A 26,149-nucleotide genomic window follows, 5' to 3' on the forward strand; every position below is an offset into this window, starting at 1 on the left:
AAGCCGAAGGAAAGGGAAGAAGTGACATCCTCCCTCCCTCCCTCCCTCCCTCCCTCCCTCCCTCCCTCCCTACCAGCCCAGCCTAGCCTAGCCCAGCCCTAGCCGGCTACGCCCACACCCATCTGTCAACACACCTGAGTGGGATGTGTCGGTGCTCCAGGTAGCCTAGGTCTGAGCCCACCATAACGCCAAGCCTGTGCCATGACAGAGCTCTGAGCTCTGCTGCAAGAGTAGGCTGCTCCTAGCCCCACTGGGCAAGCACCTGAGAATGCCTACTCCCCACTCAGTACCAGAGCGGTCAACTGGTCCTGATTTCCAGAGGAGACAGGCAAGGATGGTTGTGACAACTCTCTAGGGAGCATAGGGTTAGGGGAATGAACAGGATAACCATCATGGGAGGTTGGTGACTCAAAGGACAACAGAAACCTGCCAGCCCAGACTGGGGTTTGGGCCAAGCTGGTCTGCAAACCATTTAAAGGAAAAAAATGTTCTGCACAGAAGAGCCTCCCTATGCTTGGCTTTGACTGGATCTCAAAGATTGAGCCAGGAGCTTAAACTGCCTCTTCATCCTCTGCCTGCTCACCTGTTGTTAGCCTGCAGTTACTGGACACTCCAACTGTATCATTGCAAATGTGCCTCTTGGGCTGGGCTTGCCCAGCACCTGGGAGTCCTGACTTCACTTGTCTGAGCTACCAGGGGGGCAGGGGGAGGTCTCTTGCCACCTTTGACCTCCATGTCCTCGGTCTCCAGCTCCTATTAGGAGAGTCATAGGCTTGCCTCCCAGCTGGACATGATCAGGTTGATCACAAACCCAGACGTTTGGGAGATAGATGTTTCTCCTAGTCTGTAGTCTGTAGACATGGGTGGAGACTGAGTGGCTGCCCAGGTTTGGGTTCAGATCCCGCCATTTACTATGTGGGCAGCTACACACATCTCTAATCTCTCCATCTTCAACCAGATAAGATGGAATGGCTGCTGTAGAGGTTAGATGAGCTACACTGGAAAATGTCCAGAGCACAGCAGGGCGGGCTCAGAGTAAGAGTTCTTCCTCGTAGTCTGTGTGCATGCCACTCCTAACTTACACAACACAAACTCAGAGCCTGTAGCCTCCCCCCAACCTCACCCCGTGACTTCTGCACATCATCAGCCTTGTCCCCTCTTGTCCCTGGAGATGCAGCTGTCCAGCTACAGTCTTTCAGGGCGGTTGCACTTGCTACAACCTCTGGTTCTATCAGGACAGAATTTTCCATAGTGTTCCCTACCTCTGTGGGGAAAGCCTGCCTCACCAGAGGCGTGAGAGTTCCAACCTGGAAGTTCCAACTCAGCACAAAGTCTCATGTCCTCTGTGGATGACCCCTTACCAATACCAGGAGTACCCCAGCTCCTTCAGTGGCTGTCACAGCCACTGTGACATGTGGGTGGAGCACTGTGATATCAGAGCTGTTCTTTGCCTGTTTAGAGAATGTACAATTATTCCCCCAGTGAGCTGCACACAGCCTCTGCCTGGACTTGAGGCCTTCCTTACATGGTCAGCTTGCTGCATGCTCACTCGGAGAGGATCTTTAGTGGGGTCTGGTCAGTGATCCTCCTACTTCTCTCTGGTTTCTTAGCGTCAAGTCTCTCATTTAACTTTGGTGGGATTTTCATTTGTTTATTGTAGAAAGGATTAGTCTGAAACTCATGTTCCTCCTGCCTCAACTTCCCAAATGCTGGATTACAACTGTGGGGCTCCCTGGCCATGCCCTTAACCCTTCAGGAGACAATGCTTCCTGAAGTGAGGCTATGTGCCTCTGGGGAATTCTGGGCTTGCTTACATTTCTTGGAGCTGTATGTCTTTGGGCGAGGCAGAGTCTTGAGGGTTTACCTTGGGTGTTTTCTGTCCGGAGTATTTCTGAGGGTGTATTCTATTTGGAGACATCTGAGCCACAGACCTTCCCAGGTCATTTTCACAGCAATTTCTTTCTTACTTGAGCTGAGCTGGGTGGCTCATGCTCAGAACCCTGAGGCTGTCAAGCAAATGAATCAGACACACACACAGCAAGGACTAGGAGAAAGTTGCAAAACTGGTGTGTATGTGTGTGCATGTTTATGTATATACGTATATACATATATATATGTGTGTGTGTATGTGTGTATGTATATGTGTGTATGTGTGTATATGTGTATATGCATGTGTATGTATATATGTACACGTGTATAAATGTATGTGCATGTGTGTATGTATGTCTGAGTATGTGTATATATGTATGTGTGCATGTATACATATGTTTATGTGTCTGTGAGTGTGTATATATGTATATGTGTGTATATGTGTGTGCATGTTTGTGTGTGTATGTGTGAATGTGTATATATATATGTATATGTGTGCATGTATGTATGTGTCCATGAGTGTGTATATTTATGTGTCTGTGAGTGTGTGTGTGTGTGCATGATGTGTGTACATGTGTGTGTGTGCATGGGTATACATGTGTGTGCATGTGTGTATGTGTGTATGTATCTGTGGGTATATATATATATACATATATATATATGCATATGTGTGAATGTGTATATGTGTGTGCATGTATGTATGTGTATGTATGTGTCTGTGAGTATATATTTATGTGTCTGTGAGTGTGTATATGTATGTGTGTATGTATATGTGTATATGTGTATGTATATGTGTACATGTGTATGTTCATGTATCTGTGTTCATGTGTGTGTGTGTGTGTGTGCACATGCTGGAACTTACTGCTCTTGTGCACAAAGGGTGACCCTGTGGTGGGTGACAGGCCTCCAGGTTTCCTACATAGGAGGGAGAACATTCTTTCTCTCATGGGGCTGGGGAAATAGGAACTTCCACACTCCCTCTGGTCCTGTGCAGCCACTGGATACTGCTAGTGACTGCAGCCCTGCAACTCTGAGTGTGTTTGTGGGGGAATTAGCCTACCCTGTTAAGGTATTTCATTGCAGGGGGAGAAGGGTGACCTATGACTTGCCAAGGTCAGATTCAAGTCTCCAAGGCTCCAGACCTAAGTGTTCCTGGTTCCCCCATACCCATCTGCACACAATTCTTGCTTACAGACCTCTTCCCCACTGCTTCAGCCTTCAGTGTGTTCTCATCCCCTACTGGCTTTCCCCACCCTTTCTGTCCCCTCCCCCCGCAGTCTCTCCACTAGCATTCACAGGGCATGATTGGGATCCCCATCACATACACATCAACTGCAAGCCCAGGAATGGTTTTGTTTTCTTGTGAGAAGCCACCTGCCTGCTTTAAATACACGGGGACATGTTTTCTTTGGACTTACAGGGCTTCTATGTCTAGAGTCAACTAGACATACAGGAACACTGTATTTCTGTCGAGGGCTTAGATCCCACATTTCTGGATTTAGTTGAACAATTCGAGGGATTTAAAAATACAGAAGAGAAAATGTCACAGGGGGACAATTCTGCTTGAGTTTACCTGGACATTTTCCAGGCTCGGCATGCCACCTCAGAGGCTGGAAGACACCACCTTCAGCGTGGAGTGCTTCTCCAGAGAGGGTCACCCACAATTCACACTGCAGACAGCCCCATCCACACACAGGAAAAGCTGTTGCCTATTAAAAATGTTCACTGAAGTCTGGGGGTGGGGTGGGGGGCAGAGCCTCAGTGGTTAGGAGCACTTGCTTGCTCTTCCAAACGATCCAAGTTTGGTTCCTAGCACGTGGGAGCAAGGACCAGGAAATGGGGGGAAAGTGGAGGCAAAGCCCACAGATTCCCAGGATCTGGACTCCAGAGACCAGCATCGGGGTCCAGATCTAACTTTACTGTTTAGAACGTAAGCTTATACGCAGTTTTTGAGCCAATGGGATGCATTTATGAATTCAAGGCCAAATCAGGGCACAATATGTGTTATTTAGTCAAATCTGACTCCTCTACCCATGAGCTGTTAGGAGAGGGGTTGATCACCTGGGGATATTTCTGTGAAGACAGGGGAAGCAGCCACTGCCCCGCCTCAGGTCCTTTGTGTTGTCTCACAGGCGTGCCAGGAGCCGCATCAGGTCACGCACTGCGAGTACAGTGGATCAGAATTCTCTGAGCAACTGCAGAAGCCTGTGGCTCTCCGCCCCACTTGCTTCTCTACCAGGGTTACCTCCACATCCCCCACATTAGCACTTATGGTAGGTGACTCAAAACACTATGTATAACACTATCTTAATGGGCTCCAGTGCCCCCTGCTGGTCTTTATGAGCACCTACTCTCAATTCACATACCCTTACACAGACACACACATATATAATTACAATTAAGTTAAAAAAAAATGTCAACAGACTCTGTGTCTATGCAATGCACTGAAGATAGTAGACCCAAGATATTTGTTCCAAAACTACATGGTGACAATCTTTTTGGACTTTTACTAAATGTTCTAGAACTGTCCTGTTGCACATGGAGACTACCATTCATTGGTGTGTCTGGAGTAGTGTTTTCAGTACTGGGTATTGAACCCAGGATCTTGCCCACACCCAACAAATGCTCACACACTCAGCTACAACCCCAGACCTCTGCTCTTTCTTGTTTTGTTCTGCTCCGGGGTGCCATGCTGAGGATATAAACTCAGGCCTCACTATTGAGCAACACTCCCTTAGCTCCTCCCCATATGCTAAGGCTCCTCCTCAGATGGGTCACAGGGCTCCTGCCTTCAGTGGGGATGGCTGAGCTGACTGCATGGTCACTGGAGATCTCTTTCATGTAGACACATTTCCAAGCACCTGCCCAGGCTTCCCAGAAACCACTGGGTTCCTGTTCTTCTGGGGACATGGGATTAGGTCACGGGTGTAGAGGCACTCAGGGTGCCTGACGGTGTACAAAGGATTGATTCTCCTATTAGTGTCACCTTGGGGTCTCAGGGCCGTGCTACTTGACTGGCCCTCCCTGGCTAAGCAGAGGCTGTCCGTTAGACAGAAAACTAGATTTTCCTGCCTGTAATGTAAAACCGGGGCCTCCTTCACGCTTCGTTCATCACCGCTGTGGAAGTGTCAATATTTGTGGGCGAACAAACCTGTGACCACCATGTTTCCAGCCAATTACAATCTGCTCTTTATCTCCCCTGACAGGAGGTTAGGTTAATATTGAATCAATTCCCGCTAACATTGTCCTGAGAGCAAAAAACAAAAGCTCTGCAAACAAAACCCCCCAGTGAGGCCGCTGTTCTGGGGCAGGGCTGGGAGACGTGTCCCCAAGGTGCCACACAAAGACTCCTATCGGGGCATCTTCCCTGAGCTTGTTAATTAGCCCTACTGCCTCATGGAAGCACAGGTGACAAGTTGTGACAAATGCCCCAATTAAGGGCACTGGGGATGGATCCGGGGTCATCTGTCTTCTCTGATGGGAACCCCAGGCTGGTAGTTAATCACAGCTGGGAATTCATGGTGAAGAAGGGCATGGCCCAGTCACAGTCTCTAGGGAGGGGGGAAGGGCCCACCAGACACCAGAATATCTGGAGTCCTGCCATTCAGATGCCTGGGTTCAGGCTTCAATTCTGCTTCTTATAACCTCTGTGATTCTGGGCAAGGTTATAAGGATGCTTCGGTAGACAGTGAGACAGGGGTGAAGGTAAGACACGGTGACCTTTCACCCTACCCACAGGAAGCATAGAAGGTACCAAGAAAGGAGTTCCTGGAGTGAAGATCAGAGGACAGGTATTCCTCAGGCAAAGAGGAATCTGAAGGTAGAAATGAGAGCCCTGCAGAGGCCGAGTTCTTGCAAAGTTGGCTCGGTGGGAATTGACACGGGGGACAGCAGTGTGGGGAGGGTGCGACTGGGATGATGGTATGACTGGAGGGAAGAAGCTGGCTCTGAACCCCAAATGTTGGACTTGGTACAAAGGATGGTGGGAAGTTGCTTGTCGATCAGGCAGGCAAGCAACCAAGACTATATTGAGATCTTCAAAATCTTTCTCTAAAAGTGAGGTGACAGGCTGGGTCTGGGTCTGGGTCAGAGGCTGGAGCTAGGGTTGAGGCTGGAGCTGGGGTTGAGGCTGGAGCTGGGACTGGGACTGGGTCTGGGTCTGGGTCTGGGTCTGGGGGTCTGGGGGTCATCTGGGTGTCCTCTGGGGGGCTGGGGGGCTGGGGCTGGAGTAGGGGCTGGGGCTGGGTGTCTAGGTGTCGTCTGGGTGTCTGTCTGGGTGTCTGGGTGTCTGGGTGTCTGGGGGGCTGGGGGTTGGGTCTGGAGCAGGGGCTGGGGTTAGTGCTGGGTCTGGGTCTGGCGTCTGGTCCTTGGCCCCAGGCCCCTGGAGCTGGGTCTAGAGCTGGGGTTGGGTCTGTGTCTGGAGCTGAGTCTGGGTCTGAGTCTGAATCTTGATTTGGGCCTGGGTCTAGGTCTAGAGCTGGGACTGGGGCTGGGACTAGCAATGGGTCTGGTGCTGGGGTTGGGTCTGGGTCTGGGTCTGGAGCTGAGTCTGGGTCTGAGTCTGAATCTGGGTTTGGGCCTGGGTCTAGATCTGGAGTGGGTCTGGGTCTGGGTCTGGGTCTGGGGTCTGGGGTCTGGGGTGTCTGGGTGTCTGGGGTGTCTGGGGTGTCTGGGGTCTGGGGTCTGGGGTCTGGGGTCTGGGTCTTGGTCTGGGTCTGGTTCTGAGGTTGGATCTGGGGTTGGTGCTGGGTCTGGGCTGGTATCTGACCCCTGGCCCCTGGGGCCTGGTTTTGGGTCAAGGTCTGGAGCTGGGTCTGGGCTGGGGCTGGTTCTGAGGTTGGAGCTGGGATCGGGGCTGGATCTGGGACTGGGGCTGGTTCTGGGGCTAGGGCTGGGGCTAGGTTGGGAGCTGGATCTGGATCTGGGGTTGGGGCTGGGGCTGGGGCTGGGATTGGTGCTGGGGCTGGGGCTGGGGCTGGGGCTGGGGCTGGGGCTGGGGCTGGGGCTGGGGCTGAGTCTGAGGTTGGAGCTGGGGTTGGGGCCAGTAGAAGGCACTTTACTGGTGTGCATAAAGTCCCAGGTTCCAGCCCTAGCAGGAAAAGCCGCCAAGTCACGTGACAGATTCTTCTCCTCCCCCCACCCCCACCCCAAGTCAGGTGACAGACTTTCTGAACAAGACACAAAGCCAGTAGAGAGAGAATTCCTCTCGGGAGAAATACAGGTGGCATTTGACAAGGTCAGGGAGAGCGCAGGAGACTGATCGGAAGCTCTGCTGGAGTCAGTGCCAGAGACCTTGGATGGCAGCTTTGCTCTTACAGGCAGGAGCAAGCAGGGCTCTGAGCAAGAACTCAGTAAACAGTAGAGAGTTCTGTGCAAAACCCACTCCTCATGGATCAAGCCATAAACAAACAGACAACTAACCAGGAGCTGCCACCAGCTTCCGCTCCTCTCCTTGGAGCAGGTGCCCCTGCTAGCGCTGCTCTCACAGATGTTACCAGTGCAACTCGCATCTCAACTATGGATCTCAGTTGTTGGGATACCTTGTTTCTGGTTTAGTCTCAGCGTGGGAGTAAATTAGCACTTTATAAAACGCTGCACCCAGAAGCCAAACGCACCCCCCACCCCCACCTCACACCCCTGCAGCTGATACAGGTGAGTGGAGGAGGGAGCTGTCAGCCAGGGCTCTTTCTGATCTGCTGAGCCTGAGGGGTTTATTCAGGGGTAAGTTCTTATGTTACAAGGTCTCACATGGCCCAGGCTGGCCTCAAACTTGCTATGTAGCTAAAAATGACCTTGAATTTCTGATCCTCCTGCCTGCATCTCCCAAGATCTGAGGAGTTTATGTGGCACTGGGATGGAAGCTACCCTCTCTGTCCCAACTGCACTCTGCCAACCACGCCCCACCCCCAATCCTGGAGGTCTTAACAAAAGGAGATCTATGGATTCTGTAATCTGGTGTCCTTTGGGGATCTGATGCCTTCTTGAGATAAGACAAAGGCATCCTTGAAAGGTAGGGGCTATATCAGAGTCACCCAGGAAGGATTCAAACCCCCTGCCTATCTCATGTCCATGCCTCAAGGATTTCTTGGGAGCATCATGAACCTCTGGTCTTGACTAAGGTAGGGGTATCTGCCCTCATGGGTTCTAAGGGACCTTATCATGGTGCTGGTGTATAAGAAGGTTCTAGCTCCAGCTGGGACAGGAATCCTGCCTTTAAACAAACAAATAAAAAATCAGAAAGCAGACCATTTCCAACCAGGACTTAACAACAAGAGAGAACAAAGAGAGAAAGGGCCAGGTATGTGCTGATCTAGAACAACGCTCAGCTTGCTGAAGTGCAGCTGTGTTCAAGACACTGAGGTCGAGCCTGGTCCATATCAGGCACTTGACACAGGTTAACAGGATCACAGCAGATGAGCAGAGAGGTTCAAGCCCTCGAGATGGCTGGCACACATAGGCCAGGCACGTCTTGCTAGGTGTCCCTTGGGTAAAGTGCTCAGTCAGTCGGTCGGTCTCTTAGATCCTGGCTTCTCATTTAGTACGATGGGCTCAATACAGAAATAATCTAGCTGCTTAGGAAGTAGCAAGGGCCATCTGAAATAACGCAGTGTTCAGCCAAGTCTCACCTGCGAATCTCAGCAATTCAAAACAGAGTCAGGCAGGCTCTGCTTGAAGTTGCCAGTGACTTCTTTCTTACCCTTCCCTGCTTTCTTCCCTTCCTTCCAGCATCAGGTCTTGAACCTTGGTAGAGAAGACCCCTGTGGTTCCCTACCCAGGATGTTGCTTCTTGGTTCCTTTCTCAGAGTCAGGCCACTGCATATACCTGTACCACTGTTTGTCTTTTCCACCAGACATGAATTTCAAAGGGCTGGTACCTCACCTGTCTCACAACCCTTCCTGTATCTTACCCATCCTGTGGTATGCAGTAGGTGCTGTATAAATACCCAGCGAGCGAACACGTACTGTGCGGAGCAGCCAAATGCAAAGTGGGCTTGCTCTCCCTGCCTCCGTCCCTCTCTTCTCCCTGCCTGTACTGCCTGCCTCTGTCCCTGGGGACTTTCGGGCGTAGGACAAATTCCAGACACTAGTCAGGAGCTGCCGTGGTTCCAGGAGTCATCAATGCTTTATCTAATTAGCTCTCAACCTTATATCTGGACACACATGTCAGGAGTCAAAGCAACTGCACCCTGACCTCTGGTCCCAGAGCTCCATTCCTATGGTGATTTCCATGACAACAGCAGTAGAGAGCCAAGGCTGTGGATCCCTTTGATGGGAGTCAGATACAGAGAGCAGGAAGGAGGACTTTCAGAAGAATGAGGCCCTTTGATTTTGCTCAAGCTACCCCACTAAAGGATCATTTCCTGGGAACATACATCTTAACCCTGTAGAGAGACACAGGAGTACTCTTAAGTGGGGTGGGGAGGGGCACCCCAGATTCCACTGTCAGAAAACTCAGCTGGGGGCAGAGGAAACTTAGAGGCTGAGAGGAAGGAACATGGTTGTGCAGTCCCCACCCTGGGAGGGCTGAGTGAGTGTGAGGTACTCATTCCCCAGATGAGACAAGATACCCAGGCCTCCCCCACTCTCCTCCAACAAGCAGGAAGATTCAATGTGACAAGAGAGGCCTAGGTTCTGCCCTCAGAGTCAAAAGTGCCAGGTCTCAGTTCCGTCTCTCACTGTGTTACTTAACTGCGCACATCACCACCACTGGGCAAAATGTCCCCATCTATGAAATGGACATGGGGTGTTCCTCAGGTTCTCTGAAGCTCTAATGGCGACTAAGTGCCACAGGCTCCAACATGCTCATGAAGGGACTTGAAATCATCAAGTGTCCTCCCTTGCCCAGGATGAGGGACTTGGAGTATTCAAACAATGAGGGTCTGTGTAATGGTCGTGACCAGGATAAGAATGTCCCATGAGGAAAAGAGGGATAATCAAAGTATGAGATGGGTGTCAAGTGGTAGCCCACCCGAAACCCTGACCAGCATCACTAGCATCTGCATAGACAGTCACAGCTATTCTCCTTGATTCGTCAAGAAGCTGACTTTGCAATATTAGCTCAGCAATTGTCTTCTATACCCAGACCTAGCATCCATTCACTCTCACACACCAGCCTCAGCCAGTTTGTCCCAGACATAATCTGCTCATGCCCTCTCTCCGTCTCTCACTGTGTTACTTAACTGCGCACATCACCACCACTGGGCAAAATGTCCCCATCTATGAAATGGACATGGGGTGTTCCTCAGGTTCTCTGAAGCTCTAATGGCGACTAAGTGCCACAGGCTCCAACATGCTCATGAAGGGACTTGAAATCATCAAGTGTCCTCCCTTGCCCAGGATGAGGGACTTGGAGTATTCAAACAATGAGGGTCTGTGTAATGGTCGTGACCAGGATAAGAATGTCCCATGAGGAAAAGAGGGATAATCAAAGTATGAGATGGGTGTCAAGTGGTAGCCCACCCGAAACCCTGACCAGCATCACTAGCATCTGCATAGACAGTCACAGCTATTCTCCTTGATTCGTCAAGAAGCTGACTTTGCAATATTAGCTCAGCAATTGTCTTCTATACCCAGACCTAGCATCCATTCACTCTCACACACCAGCCTCAGCCAGTTTGTCCCAGACATAATCTGCTCATGCCCTCCAAAAAGACACAACTGGCTCCACCCAACAGAGGTGAGCATATCCTGCCCTTTGCCTTCCATTGCCAAGTGAGTTCCTAGCCCATTTCTCCACCTCCCTGAAGGTCTGGGGAAGCCTTGGGCTGTTTCCCAGAAGAGCCCATCTCCCTCTGAGGACACAGCACTCACCTGGCTGTGCACCTTCTCCAGCTCTTCCTTGCTGATTGACGTCTTGCTGTCTTCAATGGTGGCCAGAAGGAGCTGAACATCAGACAACAGAGCGTGTGTCCTCCTGAGGTCTCTGCGGAGACGCTTTTCTACGTCAAAGTCCCGGTGGCCAATCTGGAAGTCAAGGAAGGGTTAGTGTAGATGGCACGGCCAGGACCAAGGTTCTTTGAAACGAAGCTCATGGGCTCAATCTCCCCTCTCCCATGACATGGTGGCCCATATTATTACAACTGGAGCTTGTGAGGCCAAAGCAGGACTGCTGGGAGTTGGAGGCCAGCCTGGGCTACAGTGTATCTCAAAATCTCAAAACAAAACGGAAAGATACTGTTTCCCACAAGTCTCAGCCACAAAAACGGGATAATACCAACACTGGAATGCTATGAAACTATATGCTTGTTCAGCTCCTGTGTGCTTAGTCTCGGTCTCACGCCTCAGGGCTGCCAAGGGCCATGAACAAGACTCCACCTGCATCACCATAACCTGAAAGGCCTCACCCCTTTTCTCCTGTCCTCTGCCTCAAGCTAAGAGCTTCCATGCCAGGTGAGACTCTGGTTGATGCCCAGGCTCTTTGGAGAAGTTAGGGCAGCCCAGGTAGGCAGGAACTCGAATAGGCATAAGGAGCCCCCTACAGGGCTTACAGACATTCAGATTCGGTGATGCTTGGGGTGGAGGAGGGGTCCGCTGATCCACACAGAGACCCTCTCTGCTTCATCCCCTGGTATGCTGAAGGTTGTTGTGGAGTCCATCATGACTCAGCAAACAGCGACCCGTGTTCCTTCCAAAACCCTATGGGAAGCTTGTGATATATGAAGCAGGTTGCCTTTGCTGATTTGAAGGCAGACACGGGGACCTGCTTTTTGTGGATGGAACTTTACCCAGAAATGGACAAATTCCTCCCTGCAGAATTCTGAATTTGCCAGGGAACGGCGGATAGGAAGGTCACAAAGATGCCACATTCTGTTTTAGGGGTCTTAATTCCCAGAGGCCAATGAGATGGGTGCAGCTAAAGCGTAGGATGAATAAGATTGGACTGGAACCCTACAAGACCTTGGTTAGTGTCCCCTAAAGATACCAGAAAGCCCCATTGTTCCAAGAACATCTGAGGGGCCAGAGCAAAAAACATCGGGGCCACTGGATAGATGAGATACTGAAGAGAATGAAACTCGTGTCTCTTCATGGGGAAATGGTTTTCAACTTGTGGGTTATGATCTCTTTGGGGGTCAAAGACCCTTTCAAGGGATCACTTAAGAACATCAGGAAACAGATATTTATGTCACAGTCCATAACTGTAGCAAAATTACAGTTAAAAAGTAACAATGAAAATATATCTTTGGTTGGGGGTCACCACATGAGGAACCATACTATTAAAGGGTTACAGCATCAGGAAGGTGAGGGCCTCTGGCTTTTGGACTGGCTTTGGCATGTTGTGGATCTCTGCCTGCCAGATGCCTCTCCTGGGGTGCTAAGATGCCAGAGAGTATTCTGGAAGGAGCACAAATTAAGAAAGAGCTTTAAACTTCAAGACAAGCATTTCCTGAGCAGTGGCTGCCACCTGACTACACTGGAGCCTCCCATCTCTAAGAGGGTTTTTGATAAATCCCCTTCTCTGTGTTGAGATAAGAGAAGGATCTGGCGTGATAACGGGTGGCAGAGCACTCCGCATGTCAAGTGCTTTACAAACACAGAGGATTACTGCGACTGCTCGGTGACCTGGCGTGTGCACACACTGATCTCGTGTCGCGATTTCTCCACGGCCAGCTTGAGATTCTTTGAAAAATGAGTCGGCTCTTAGAATACCGACTCTCCTCCCTCAGATGGATTACTGTGGTAAATATAAAACACTGGTCTATGGTATAAATACACAGCCAGAGGGATGGAGATCAGGAACTGAGCTGAGCTGCAGTCTGGGCTCCCCGCCACTCACATACGGTCACACTTAACTGCTGTGACAATCCCTTAAAAATACACATTGCTGTTATTGTTATTGCCTTTGTGAATGTAAGAGTAGCTTACGTTTATGGAGAGCACCCTGAGCATCCTCAAGGATTCTAAATACTTTGAGGGGTGAGTTACATTTATTCCTCACAGTGAGCACATGATCTTCATCATAATGGTGAGGGGACTGAGATTGAGAGGGGTGATTTGCCCAGGAATACACAGAGTTGGGGTATGAACTCGGCTGCTGTGGCAAGAAAGAGGCAACTTTAGCAAGTTATATCATCAGGGAGGTGTGCTTACTGCCGATATGACCACCACCACCACCATCATCATCACCACCACCACCACCACCATCATCATCATGTCCACCATCACCATCATATTTCACTGAATGGACGTCTTGCCTGCACCTATGTCTGTGTACCTTGCATGTGCCTGGGGTCTGGGGAGGCCAGAAGGGTCTTCCAATCCTCTGGAACTGAAGTTACTGGTGGTTGTGGTTTAAAATATGAGTGCTGGGAATTGAACCTGGGTCCTCTGCAAGGGCAGCCAGTGCTCTGAACCACAGAGCCATTTCTCCAGCCCCACCTTGTTATTTTTTTCAAGAAGGGGCACCGAGGCACAGAGGGGACAGCGCTGGAGATTGGGGTTAGCCGCTCCAAGCTAGAGGTACAGGGAGGGTGTCCCAGATAGCAGGCACTTCAGGAGCCAAGCGAGAGAGCAGGCTGGCTGGCAGGTGAACTGCTGTGTGAATGCCCCAGTGGACTGAAAACCTCAGGGTAGGATGGGGGCAGGTCACATAGTAACCAGTGGTCTGGGGCTCTCAGAACACATCCACACAAGGCAGGCAGGTAATCTGCCTGGGCCACAGTGCTGCCAAGTGTATATGTAGAACCCAAGGGTCTTGGCTTAGCATGTGGGTCTCTAACCACTGCCACACAGTGCCTGATGGGACTATCTCCAAAAGTCCTAGTTTTCCTGTTCCACAGTCGGGTTTTTTTTATGATGTGTGCAGATTCTGTGCTTCTCTCCTCTGTCTGTCTGTCTGTCTGCTTTCCTCTGGCTACAGCACATAGCTTTCCTAAGAAACAAGTTGGTTGGCAGCTGGTGTTTGGAATGGCTATGAGCATAGTGGCCCCTTGAAGTGTTGACATGCCCGGCCTCGTTCAGCTTTCTGCTAACAGAATCCATGAGAAAACCTCAGCCCAAGCTGTCCTCTCCATCTTAATTATCAAAGGGACAAGAAGGGAGGAGGAGAGAGAAGGAGGGAGTAGGGAGGAAGGAGGAGGAAAGAGGAAGAAGAAGAGAGGAGGGTGGAGGAGGAATGAAGGAGGAGGATTGAATGAGGGAGGAGGAAGGAGTAGAGAGGAGGGTAGAGGAGGGAGGAATGAAGACGAGGGAGGAGAAAGGGAGGGAGAACGAGGAGAGAGGAGGAGGGAGAAAGAGGAAGGAGGAGAGAGGAGGGAGGAAGGAGAAAGCAGGGGAACGAGGGAAGGGAGAAGAGGGAGGAGGAGGGGAAAGAGAGAGGGAGGAAGAGGGGGAGGGTAGAAGAGGGAGGAGGGAGGAGAAAGGAGTGTAGAAAAGGGAGGAATGAGGAGGGAGAAATGAGGGAGGAGGGGGAGGTAGAAGGGAGAGGAGAAGAGGGAGAAAGGAGGGTGGAGGAAGTAGGAGGAGGTAGGAGGGGAGGGGAAGAGGGAGGAGGGAGGTAGAGGGGGAGGGTAGAGAAGAGAGTAAGGAGGGAAGAGGAGGGAGGAGAGAGGAGGGAGGGGAGAAGAGGAGAGAGGAAGGAGGAGGGAGGGAGAAGGGGAGGGAGAATACAGAGGAGGAAGGAAGATGGGGAGTGTGGAGAAGAGAGGAAGGAGGAGGAAGTGCCTCCTTAGATTAATGGGAAGGAAGTGTCATTTTGAGAGCTAAGTGATTCACGTGTTTCTAGTTAATGGGACTTAGAACCTTTTGCTTTAATAATAAAAAAAAAATGGTCTTAAGTAGCCAAGGCTGGCCTTGAACTCTTGTTGGATTGGAGGGCCAAGTAAACCAACATGGGAGACATTCCTCCACAGGTGACGTGACTCAGAGGGGAGCTCTCCACCGAAAAGCAGCACAAGGTAAGAGTTGACAGGTTTTCCAATACTAGAAAGCTCCCAATGGGTGAAGATTTAACCAGACAAGAGTTACTGATCTATCTCTCTCTCTCTCTCTCTCTCTCTCTCTCTCTCTCTCTCTCTCTCTCTCTCACACACACACACACACACACACACACACACACACACACACACACGGTTGAAATAGTCACATGACCAAGCGTTAGTGGCATTCGCATCGAGCCAGGGGTAAGAAAGTCACATTTGCTAATATGCAGCTGAGACCAGTGGGTAAGTTGGAGGAGAACCAACTGCCAGTCCCTCTTGGAAACAGTTAAGATTTTTTTCCTATGCCCAAAGAGGCAAAATTGTTCTCATTTCCCAGTGGTAAGATCTTGAACATAGAAAAGCCTAAAATCATTGACAGGTGAGATATCACGAAATAACAAACTCAGCAATTTTGCTCCATACAAAGATCGAGGAGGCTTCTCACAGGATGCATAACACGATTAAATACAAAGCAAAACGCTAAACAAGCACTGGTCATAGAGCCGTGGAAATCAGGAGTTTCCTGCAAATAAAGCTAATTCGGGTGCTCACGGCACACGTGGTTAGGAAATAAGCATTGTGGGTAGAGAGAGACAGGCATTGTGAGAGATGGATAGGGCTGAGGTCAATAACAGTGTTACCATGAAGCTGACAGTTGTCTCCAGTCTAACTTGTAAATCAGCCGTTCCAATGAATCAAGTTTCCTCATGGAACCTTTTCTTTCTTTTTAAAAAATTATTTATTGTTATTTTATGCATAGGGATGTTTGGCCTACATGAATGCCAGTGTATCATGTGCATGGCCTTGTGCCCACAGTGGACAAAAGGGGACTTTGGATAACCTGAGAATAAAAAGTACAAACAGTAGTGAGCCACTGGGGATAGAACTTGGGTCCTCTGCAAAAATAACCAGGGCTCGGCAGACACTGACATCCTTTGCTGCTGGGTTTTCTGTGGGTGGAATGTGTCGTAGGCTGGCCTAATGCTGCCCACAATTGTTTGCATGAGAGAGACACTGAGGGAACCTTTCCCCAGTGAATTCTGATTGGTAAATAAAGATGCCAGCAGCCAACAGCTGGGGAGAAGAGACATAGGCGGGGTTTAGGTTTCCCAGGCTTGGGACCATGAGGAAAGACAGAAAGGAGCTATCATGCCTTAGAAGAGTGTGCAGGAGAGAGACAAGAGCTGCCATGGGGTAGGGAGGCAAGGAGAGAACCCTGGGCTCTGGGCCAAAAGGACGTGGGCCAGAAGTCTGAGTAATCGGAGTTAAGAGCAGCCAAGGAAGAACAGAAATTAGTAAGCAGTAACACAGAGTTATCGGTAGGAGGTGGATTCTACCAGCATGGAGGATAGGCAGCTGCCCAGCTATTGTGCTGCATAAGGCTGTGTGTGTGTCTTTCATCTGGGAACGTAAATGGTCAAAGGCAGGAAGGAACTCCATATCAGGATTTATTAAAATATTCTTACTTCAGGAATATGGGGTCCCATGTAGGCTGGGTAGGCCCTCTATCATTCATGACTTGCATCTTAAGGTTATTAAAGACTCAAGAAGACAAGGTTATCTTCAAAGATAGGCTAGGTAAGATGTCCCTATGTGTTACAGTTTCCTTTCTGATGCTATGATAAAAAACAAACAAACAAAACAAAAACAAACACAAAACAAAACAAAACAAAACACCATGACCAGAAACAACTTGGCAGAGAGAAGGATATCTGTGGCTTGCACTTCCAGGTTACAGTTCACCACGAAGGGAAGTCAGAGAAGGAATTCAGTAAGAGCTTGAAGGCAGACACCATGGAGGAATGCTGCTTGCTGACTCCCTCAGACTCATGATTTGCTAGCTTCTTTATAAAGCTGAGACTACCTGCCTAGGGTATGGTGCCGCCCATAGTGGGCCAAGCCCTCCTACATTAATTGACTTCTCCACATGCATGTCCACAGCCCAACCTAGTCTTGGTAATCCTTCAACTGTGACTCATTACTAAGGTGACTTGCTCCTGTGTTAGATGGTTAAAGCTATTTAGGACACTGCAATTTATTGAAAGCTAGCCAGCAGGACCAGATTGTGCAGGAGCAAAGAGGAGCATGAAGCCAGTAGAATGGGGATCTGTCCCCACCCACGGCATGAGGGATGGTGGTGGGGGAAAAAGGGAAAACATAGGTATCTATTTCATACCACACACCTACGTAAGATGGATTAAAATCTAATTATACACACATAAAAAAAAAGAAGTTTAGAGCTTTGAAGGCGTATGGTAAAACATGAACTGAAATTAAGGAGGGCAACTTGAAAGTAGGAAAGCATAAGCTGTAAATAAGAGGTCTGTTTGGCTTCATTGGAAGCACTTTATTAACTGAAGGGCATCATCCATAAGGGTATAAGTTATCCACAGTCAGAGTATCGAAACTTAAACTATCAGAAACTGGTTGGTGTCTATACACAGACTATGAACGATTCCCAGAAAGTACAGAAGCCAATCATCATGACCGGATGAGTCACAGAGATGAAACGGCACAGCTTTCACGGAGACAAGGGACCTGCCGTGCCAGCTCTGGGAAATTACAGTACACACTGTGGCAGCTTGTGGTGGGTGGTAGGCTCAGCATCCCACACACTGTCCCCATCACAAGAGTCATCATTTTCAGAATGCCACAGAGATAGGCTGAGGTCCCCAGAACAGGGACAGGCCCGAGGGTCCCTGCAAATCTACATGCTTAGAGCTATTAACAAACTTAGAGCTTAGAGCATTAAACAATGCTTAGAGCTATTGCCCAAAGACAGACAGACAGACAGACAGCAGAAGTAGAACACACTCCTGCCTGGCTCCCAGCATGGCTGCCAGTCCTAGAAAAATCTTGTCCCTTAAAGGTCAGCTGTGGGCATGGTGGCCATCTATATGCAGCCTCTTAATACAAGCATTATTTACATTTGACTGCCAACAGCCACTGACAGCCATATTGCTTCATCTGTCTGTCCTGAGTAAGGTCACTCTTATTTACTTCCCTGTGTTCTTTTAAGAATGCTGTTCTTAACTTCGGAGAGTTTCAAAGAGCCAGCAGAAAGGGTGGGTGGAGCAGCATGTACTTTGGGGACACAGGGAGAAGTCAGCTCAAAGGCCTGTCCTCAGCCCTTCCTGAAGACCGAAGGCTCTCTCCTTGTGGCTGGATTTCTCGTGCATCCAGCCATCTCTTGGAACCCTCAGATGTCCCCACTGTGTGGCCTTACCTGGTCACACAGGGTTCCAATCAAGCCTTCCAGGTCATGCTTCTCATGGAGAGCCACCTGTTTTTCTTCATATTCCTGCTCCAACTGCATCTCCAGCTGACGGAGCTGTGGACACACAGGACAGGCGTGAGCACCCTTGGATGACTCCTGAGCAGCAGAGCCCCAGCCGGGGCCCTGGGAGGAGGGGGCATGCACCCTGTGGCCATACTCTGATGCTGCCTAGTGAGTTGGAGGGGTGTGTCTGTGAAAAAGCCTTGGGACCTAAAAGCTTGGGACCTGGGCAAGAAAAGGGTGAGCTGGTCAAATTGGTGGACCCATTTGGCACACACTGTAAAGTTTGCAGTCATGGCCATTGTTTGAATATTTTCGCATGTTAGCATGTTGAGTGTGTGTGTGTGTGTGTGTGTGTGTGTGTGTGTGCATGTCTTAGCATGTTGAGTGTGTGTGTGTGTACAGGTGTGTGCAGGTACATGTTGACTGGTATGTGCACATGTAGAAGCCAGAATTTGATGCCTGGTGTTTTCTTTTATCGTTCTTTATATTACATTTTGAGACACCATATCTTGACAAATCTTGGACCCACCCATTGACTAGACTGACTGAGCCCTCAAGCTCCCAGAATCCTCCTGTGTCTGTCTGCCAGACCTGGAGTCACAGAGGCTCCATTCACACCAAGCTCCTTTCTATGGATGGGGGATCTGAACTCAGGTCTTCCTGCTTGTGCAGCAAACACATGACCCACTGAGCCATCTCTCCCCCAGCCCTCTGACTTCGTAAGGCTGGGTACCAAGTGGCTTGTTAAGAGACACATCCACTTACTTGTTCCTTGAAAAAGGCACCAGCCAAGGGACACATGCCGTTATGCAGACAAAGCGATTGGTGGTATGGACTGTGTGAGTTCTCTCTACTTCCCAGTGGGAGGAGATGGGATTTAGAATGGGCCCATTAGGAAAGTTAGGGTCAGAGGAGGTTATGAGGGTGTCACCCCACAACAGAATCGGTGCCCTTATGGAGAAAGACACCAGAAAATCAAATCCACCTCTTTCTCTCCCTCTTTCTCTTCCCTTTGCTAAGGACATAACAAGAGGTGACCATCTACAAGGTGGCCCTAACCATTCACGCATGTACTCCTATGGTCACAGATCAATGACAGCAGAATATCTCATGGAAGCCCAGGGCTACAGTGTTTTCCTCCCACAGTAATAAGACATCTGAGTAACAGCACTTTATCTAATTTGCACCACTCTGAAGCTGGTGGGCTCCCAAGCAGTGGCACTGATGGTAAAACCCCACCTTCTCCATCCTCCATGTACCCAGGGACTCATGTCACAGACTGGCAACCAGGCATTCCTGAGAGGAGTTAGTGTCCTTTTCCCTAACACCGAACATCCACAGCATCCCCTCAGGTCACTAACTGTCTCCTGCAGTAGACACTGAGGGCTGCCACCATCAGCATCTGTCACCAGGAGAGGAAGGCCTCCACCTGCTCCCACACTCTGCCTTTATAGGTGTTTGTCCGGGAGAAGCTGAGTTAGAAATGAAGTCAGATGGCTCAGCAGGAAGAGGCACTGCCACCCGAGTTCAATCCCCAGGGCCTACGTGGAGAAAGGAGAGGACAACTCTCATATGTTGTCCTCTGACTTCCATACACATGTACACATGCACACCACACACACAAATAAATAATGTAACTACAAAAGACCTGTATGAAATATAGTTGCCACACTCCTGTCTGCTTCTAAGAGATAAAAGTTACTTAGAAAAATATCCCTGAATCATAAAACATCAGTGCCAAGCACATCCTGGGAGAGTGTGAAGAATATTTCCCTGTGGTTCCCAAGGATGATGAGAGGAGGAGAAGAGGAGGGAAGGGGGAAGAAAGGGAGAAGGGGAAAGGAAGTGGGAGGGAAGGGGGAGGGAGGAGGAAGGAGGAGATGGAAAGAAAAGGGAAGGAAAGAGAAGGGGAAGGGGAGGGGAGGGAAGAGGAGGGAAGGGGGAAGAAGGAATGAGGGGGAGGGAGAGGGAAAGGGAGGGAAGGAGGGGGAAGCAGTGTCCAGGAACCATGGGCACTGCCAAAGGAAAGAGATTTACCCAGTGTGATGGTTTGTATGTGCTTGGGCCAGGGAGTTGCACCATTAGGAGATGTGTGCTTATTGTAAGTATGTCACTGTGGGTGTGGGCTTTAATACCCTAGTCCTAGAAGCCAGTATTCTGCTAGCAGCCTTCAGATGAAGATGTAGAACTCTCAGCTCCTCCTGCACCATACCTGCCTGGATGCTGCCATGCTCCCGCCTTGATGATAATGGTCTGAACCTCTGAACCTGTAAGCCAGCCCCAATTAAATGTTGTCCTTAAAAAACTTGCCTTGGTCATGGTGTCTGTTCACAGCAATAAAATCCTAACTGAGACACCCATCCCTCATCCAACTAAGAGCTTATGGGCTGTGGCAGCAGAAAACATCCTCCCACAGGGACACCACAGTAGGAGAGGAGACTGATGGTGGACAACAGATAGACAAAGTGTAAAGGCTGACAGAGACTGATGACCACAGTGTGGGCTGAAACAGCACAGCTGCCTTCAGGGCAATGCTGTCTCCACTGTCCTGTGTGTGCTGGGGGAGGGGAGGACAGTGAAGGGGATAACAGACCTACTAGGGTTAGCCTCGGTCTTAGGTGCAGAACACTGAGGAACATCAGTCAGCAAAGCAAATGAGTCGAATGCAGGGGCCCAGCCAGGCCCACTAGCTCCCTACCCACAGCATCCGTACCCACAGCCTGTCATGTGGCAAAGAGTATGCTTGGGATTCTAGAAGCTTCTGGGATTGCACCTAAGAAATTTGAGCCCCAGATCCTTGAAATCCCCCCAGGGAACAAAGGTCTCAGTTGGTCATAGAATGAGCATGCTTCCGGGTTCCGGGTCCCAGCATCCTCCCAAGCGGGACTTTGGGTTCACTGTGGCCAGAGCTTACACACCCGCTTCTGGCAGGACTGACGCACATCCTCCAGCTCTTCCTCCTGGTCCTCACGGTCTTTCTGATGCATCTGCTTCATCCTCTCAATCTCCAACTCAAACCGCTGGCGAAGCTGGGGGCAGCAAACAAGGATGGAGCATGAAGGTCTAAGCCCTCAGCCCTTCACGCCACAGCCCTGTGCCCAGCCTTCTACACCACATCCTCACCCCCAGCTCTCCATGACACACCCATATCCCCTGCCCTACACACCATGCCCACACCCCCAGCTCTCCACACCACACCACACCCCTAGCTTTCCAAACCATACCCATATCCTCTGCCCTCCACGCCATGCCAGTCCTCCACACCACGGTCACATCCCCTGCACTCAACACTACGCCCACACCCCCAGCTCTCCATGCCATGCCTGTATCCCCTGGCCACCACACCACGTCCACAACCCCTGCCCTCCATGCCATGCCCGTATCCCCTGCCTTCCATGCCACGCCACATCCCCAGTCCTCCACGCTACAGTCCTGTGCCCAGCCCTCCAGGCCACGCCCACATCCCCAGCTTTCCACACCATGCTCACACCCCCAGCCCTCCACACCACCCTTGACTGACTTTACTCTCTAACAGATGCCTCAAAGAGAAGTCACCTCCCTCCTACCCTGTAAAGTTAAAGGAAGCAGCCACGCTCCCCAACACTGCCTCTGCATTTCTCATGGAAAAACCGCCCCACGCATCTGCCACATTCTCCCACTGGGTTTAGGCACAGCCTCAGAATTCCTTTCCACTTTCCAAGGCACCTAAAGCTCAGACGTTTACAACCATTGTCTTTAATGTGGAGACAGAGGACGGAAACAGAAGAAAAGATCTGGGCCTCTAAACTGTTGGGAACATGAAGACTAACAGAGGATGTGTGCAGAGCCCCTGGCACAGCCTGGCTAAATTAGCCTCACCAAGATTGCAGCTCTTACATAGCGGCAGAGGTTATTGGAGGATGATCCCAGATGAGGGGCTGTGTGAGGAAATATAATATTTCTTTTTCATTTTTTCCCAGCCTCTTGGGCACTTCTGACATCCGCAATACCATTTATGTCAAGCTTATATGAGTTAACATAAAATTCCCAGGAAAAAGTGCCTTATTGAGATCAATAAATATCTGCCTGGCCTCTGTGAGGATATGCGCCGTGCCAGGCTCAGATGTGGTATCCATCCAGCTACCCTTCTGGGTTGAGTTCAGGTTGGGGAGCTGAGAAGATGTGTCATCTCCACCCTCAAGGTCACGGTTCATGTTTCTGCTTGCAGAGCCCAGTGGTGATGGGAAGGATCTTCAAGAAATGATAACAGTGTTTTTGCAAATGCCTGCTGGCTTGTCTGTGCTCACAGACACAACCTGGTGCCGCCGCTCAACGCTCTGCCAATCTTGGCATTCCCTCCTGTGTGGACAGTGCAATCTTCATCAATTAGACCTGGGGCTGTGAGGATTGGCAAGGCTCCCATCAAAGAAATGAACCATCTAGAAAACCCAGGGCTTCCTTGAGATCCTGTGGACAATGAGCTGCCTTGGGCGACCATCTGGGGTGCCTCTCTTTGGGTAGCACACGGGTCTGTGGTCTTTGAGCCATTGTAGAAGCAGTCTAGCTCACTTTGAACACTCAATGTTCAGCCAATGCTGACTGAGCCTTCACTCCCTCTAGTGAGTCCTTCCCGACCTCCCTTAGTCCTTCCTAAGACTTCATCAACACACTCAAGGTCCACTTGATCCCAGCAGGACTCACCAGAGTCCATCTGTGTGGTATCTGATGCAGATGAGGTGCTTAATAAAATGACCTGCTAAGCAATACTCAATGGTCACTCACAAGCATCCAAGACCCTCCAGACCCTGACCCTTCGCTTCCCACACCTGTGCGTTCCACCTAGGAGGCTTCATCCTGTGATATGGAGTGAGGCCAAGTAAGATGCTGGCACCTTGGCATTGGTGGGATGCACAGAGCCCATGCACAGCTGCTGTTCATGTCACCTGGTGTGTGTTCCCACCGTGGGCAGGGTTTAAACAGAATTGCCAGTTACAAAAATCCTCCAAGAGAAGTTTTTTTAAGGTAAGGACTGAAACCTCCTCCCTCTTGAAAAACTGGGTGGCTTTCCTACAGGGACAGGAAAACACGTGTGCCTCCACCCCTGTACCTCTCTAAAAACTAGGGATGCTAGCGTGACATTAAGTGTGTAAGGGCATGGGTTTTGTGTATCACTGTCTGTATTTCTCCTTAGTGAGTGTGGTGGTTAGAATATGCTTGGCCCATGGGTAATGGCACTAGTTGGAGGTGTGGCCTTACTGGAGGAGGTGTGGCCTTGTTAACAGAGGTGTGGCCTTATTGGAGGAGGTGTGGCCTTGTTAAAGGAGATGTTGCCTTATTGGAGGAGGTGTGTCAGTGTGTAGGTGGGACTTTGAAGTCATATACATACATACATACATACATACATACATACATACACACACACACACACACACACACACACACACACACACATATATATATATATATATATGCGCTTAAGTCTGGCTAGTGTGATCCGGAGCCTAATCTTGACTGCCTATGAGAGAGAGTCTCCTGAGGCTGCCTGTGGACCAAAATGTAGAACTGTCAGCTCCTCCAGAGCCATGCCTGCCTGGATGCTGCCATGCTCCCACCTTGATGATACTGGACTGAACCTCTGAACTGTAAGTCAGGCTCAGTGAAATGTTTGCCCTTGGTCATGGTGTCTGTTTACAGCAATGAACCCCTAACTACAGACAGTGTCTATTTTTGGATGGTGGGCTTTGTTTGTGAGGGCAGGATGTTACCGTATCCTACACTGGCCTCAAACTCTCTACATAACCCAGGCTGACTTGGAACTCATCATGGTGGTTCTTCTCTCTCAGCCTCCAAGAGTTGTAGGAACAGCAGGTGTTACACCAGCTCTGAGCACCTGCTTAACCTGTGCTTCTCTGGCTTACATTGCTGCATTTAGACTTTTCCTGTTGCTATTCCTGTCTCATAACTTCTTCAAAAGCTGTGGCTTGGCATGTACCTGGAAACCAGCTGCTTCGCTAGGACAGTGGGAGTTGGGTTTTCCATCCCCGCCTACTCCCCCCAGTTACTGCACATTCCCTAATTCTCAGAAGGCTTGTGCTCCTTCCTGGATTCTGTGCCTCAAGTAGATATTGGAGCTTCATGGTCTGAGGACTTCTGTTCAAATCCTCACCCCCACCTCTTCTGTCTGTCTGTCTGTCTGTCTGTCTATCTATCTACCTATCTACCTACCTACCTACCTATTGTCTATCTATCATCTATCTTCTATCTATCAATCATCTATCTTCTATCTATCATCTATAGTCTTTCTTCTATCTATCTATCTATCTATCTATCTATCTATCTATCTATCTATCATCTATCTACCATTATCTATCTTCTATCTATCATCTATCTATCATCTGTCTATCTATCATCTATCTATTGTCTATCTATTATCTATCATGTTTATTTATCGATCTATCTATCTACCCATCTATCATCTATCTATTATCTATCATTTATCTAACTTTAATCTATCTATCTATCTATCTATCTATCTATCTATCTATCTATCTATCTATCATCTATCTACCATTATCTATCTTCTATCTATCATCTATCTATCATCTGTCTATCTATCATCTATCTATTGTCTATTATCTATCATGTTTATTTATCGATCTATCTATCTACCTATTTATCATCTATCTATTATCTATCATTTATCTAACTTTAATCTATCTATCTATCTATCTATCTATCTATCTATCTATCTATCATCTATCATTTATCTATCTTTCACCTATCTGTCTATCTTCTATCTATCTATCTATCTATCTATCTATCTATCTATCTACCTATCTACCTATCTATCTATAGGTCATCATCAATATCTGTGGAGGGAACGATCCTCCCCTTGTCCTTTATGAGGTTCCACAAGAAGTGGTCAGGAAGTGAAAGGACAGAGTCTCATGCACAGACAGTGATCAATAGCATTAGACACCCAGTCAGCGGTTATGTGTTGAACACCAACAGTGCACTTGGTGTTTTCCTTGGCTACAGGAGGTACTGAGAAGGAAGAGTGATCAAACAGCCATTCAACAAACAACACCTGCCTGCCATCACAGAACTCATGTCTCAGTAAGAAAGGGGCACTGGAAAGCATGCCACTGAGCCTGGTGTGGCCAGTATGGGCAACAGCAAAGGGATAGCTGTGGGGTGGGACTCCTGCAAGCACCTGGCTTCCCCCCTGGATCTCTAGGGAGCCACAAACTGCTGAGGAGCAGCAGGAAGGCAGCCCTGTGTATCTTCATGCCACCCGCCCCGTGTGAGAAGCCCATCCAGGGCAGCACATTCCTGGGGCAGAGCATCCCCTGAACAGGGAGGGTCTCCTCACCTGCTCCAGCTGCTTGATGGTATTTTCCTGCTGGCTGTGGATCTTCTGTTGCTCAAGGGCATTGGTCTCCAGTTCCCAGACCCTCTCTTTCAGGCTGGCCACACCTTGATCCCCCACAGAGGCACAGCTCAGCAGCTCCCTTTTCTGGCCCTGTAGCCTTTCCACCTCTTGCTTCAGCTTTGAGGCTTCCTGCTCCTTTTGCTACAATGAGAGGGGGCACGGGGATGGAGTCACGTGACCACGATCCTCTCCCAAAAGGGCTCCAATTTCTGCATACAGGCCTACTTGTCTCCCAGGCTCAGCACCATTACACAGGGTCTCCCCATGCAGTGCAGGCCGACTTCAACCTCAGGATCTCCCTGCCTCAGTTTCCCCAGTGCTGAAAGGACAAACTATGTTACCACCTGGATCCCCACATTGCCCTCCTCCACTCTTGTCCCACGCCCAGTTTCCCCAGCATGGCTGTGCTTTGAGAAGACTCAGAGGGATCCTGGCAGATGGAGGTAGGGAAAGGGATTTTCCTGGAGTTGTATCTCAGTGCATGTAAGGGAACTGCTTGTCCGGTTGGAAGAAGAAACCAGGCATCGTGCCAACCCTCAGGCTGAGGGATCAGGGAGGCAGAGAGGACAGAAGTGACCCTTCCAATAAGGAAGATGGATCCAGGGCCAAGTCTGCATGCTCTCTCATAAAGAGAGGGGAAGAGGATCAATGGCTAGATCAAGAGAGCACAGG

The 26,149-nt window shown here is 49.6% G+C and overlaps 1 protein-coding gene across 2 annotated transcripts in view; it reads right to left on the reverse strand.

The window, feature by feature from the left end:
- The window catches only part of Myo18b (myosin XVIIIb), a 207,586-nt gene that overhangs the window by 75,697 nt on the left and 105,740 nt on the right, over nt 1–26,149 (reverse strand). For both annotated transcript variants that reach the window (XM_006535262.3, NM_028901.2), the window contains 4 exons: nt 25,418–25,618; nt 20,985–21,095; nt 18,013–18,117; nt 10,681–10,833 (listed from right to left, as the gene is read on the reverse strand). In XM_006535262.3, the coding sequence (XP_006535325.1) occupies nt 10,681–10,833; nt 18,013–18,117; nt 20,985–21,095; nt 25,418–25,618 (570 nt within the window). The remainder of the gene's footprint in view (nt 1–10,680; nt 10,834–18,012; nt 18,118–20,984; nt 21,096–25,417; nt 25,619–26,149) is intronic.

Source organism: Mus musculus, chromosome 5 (assembly GCF_000001635.26).
Source record: "Mus musculus strain C57BL/6J chromosome 5, GRCm38.p6 C57BL/6J".
Lineage (NCBI taxonomy): Eukaryota > Metazoa > Chordata > Mammalia > Rodentia > Muridae > Mus > Mus musculus.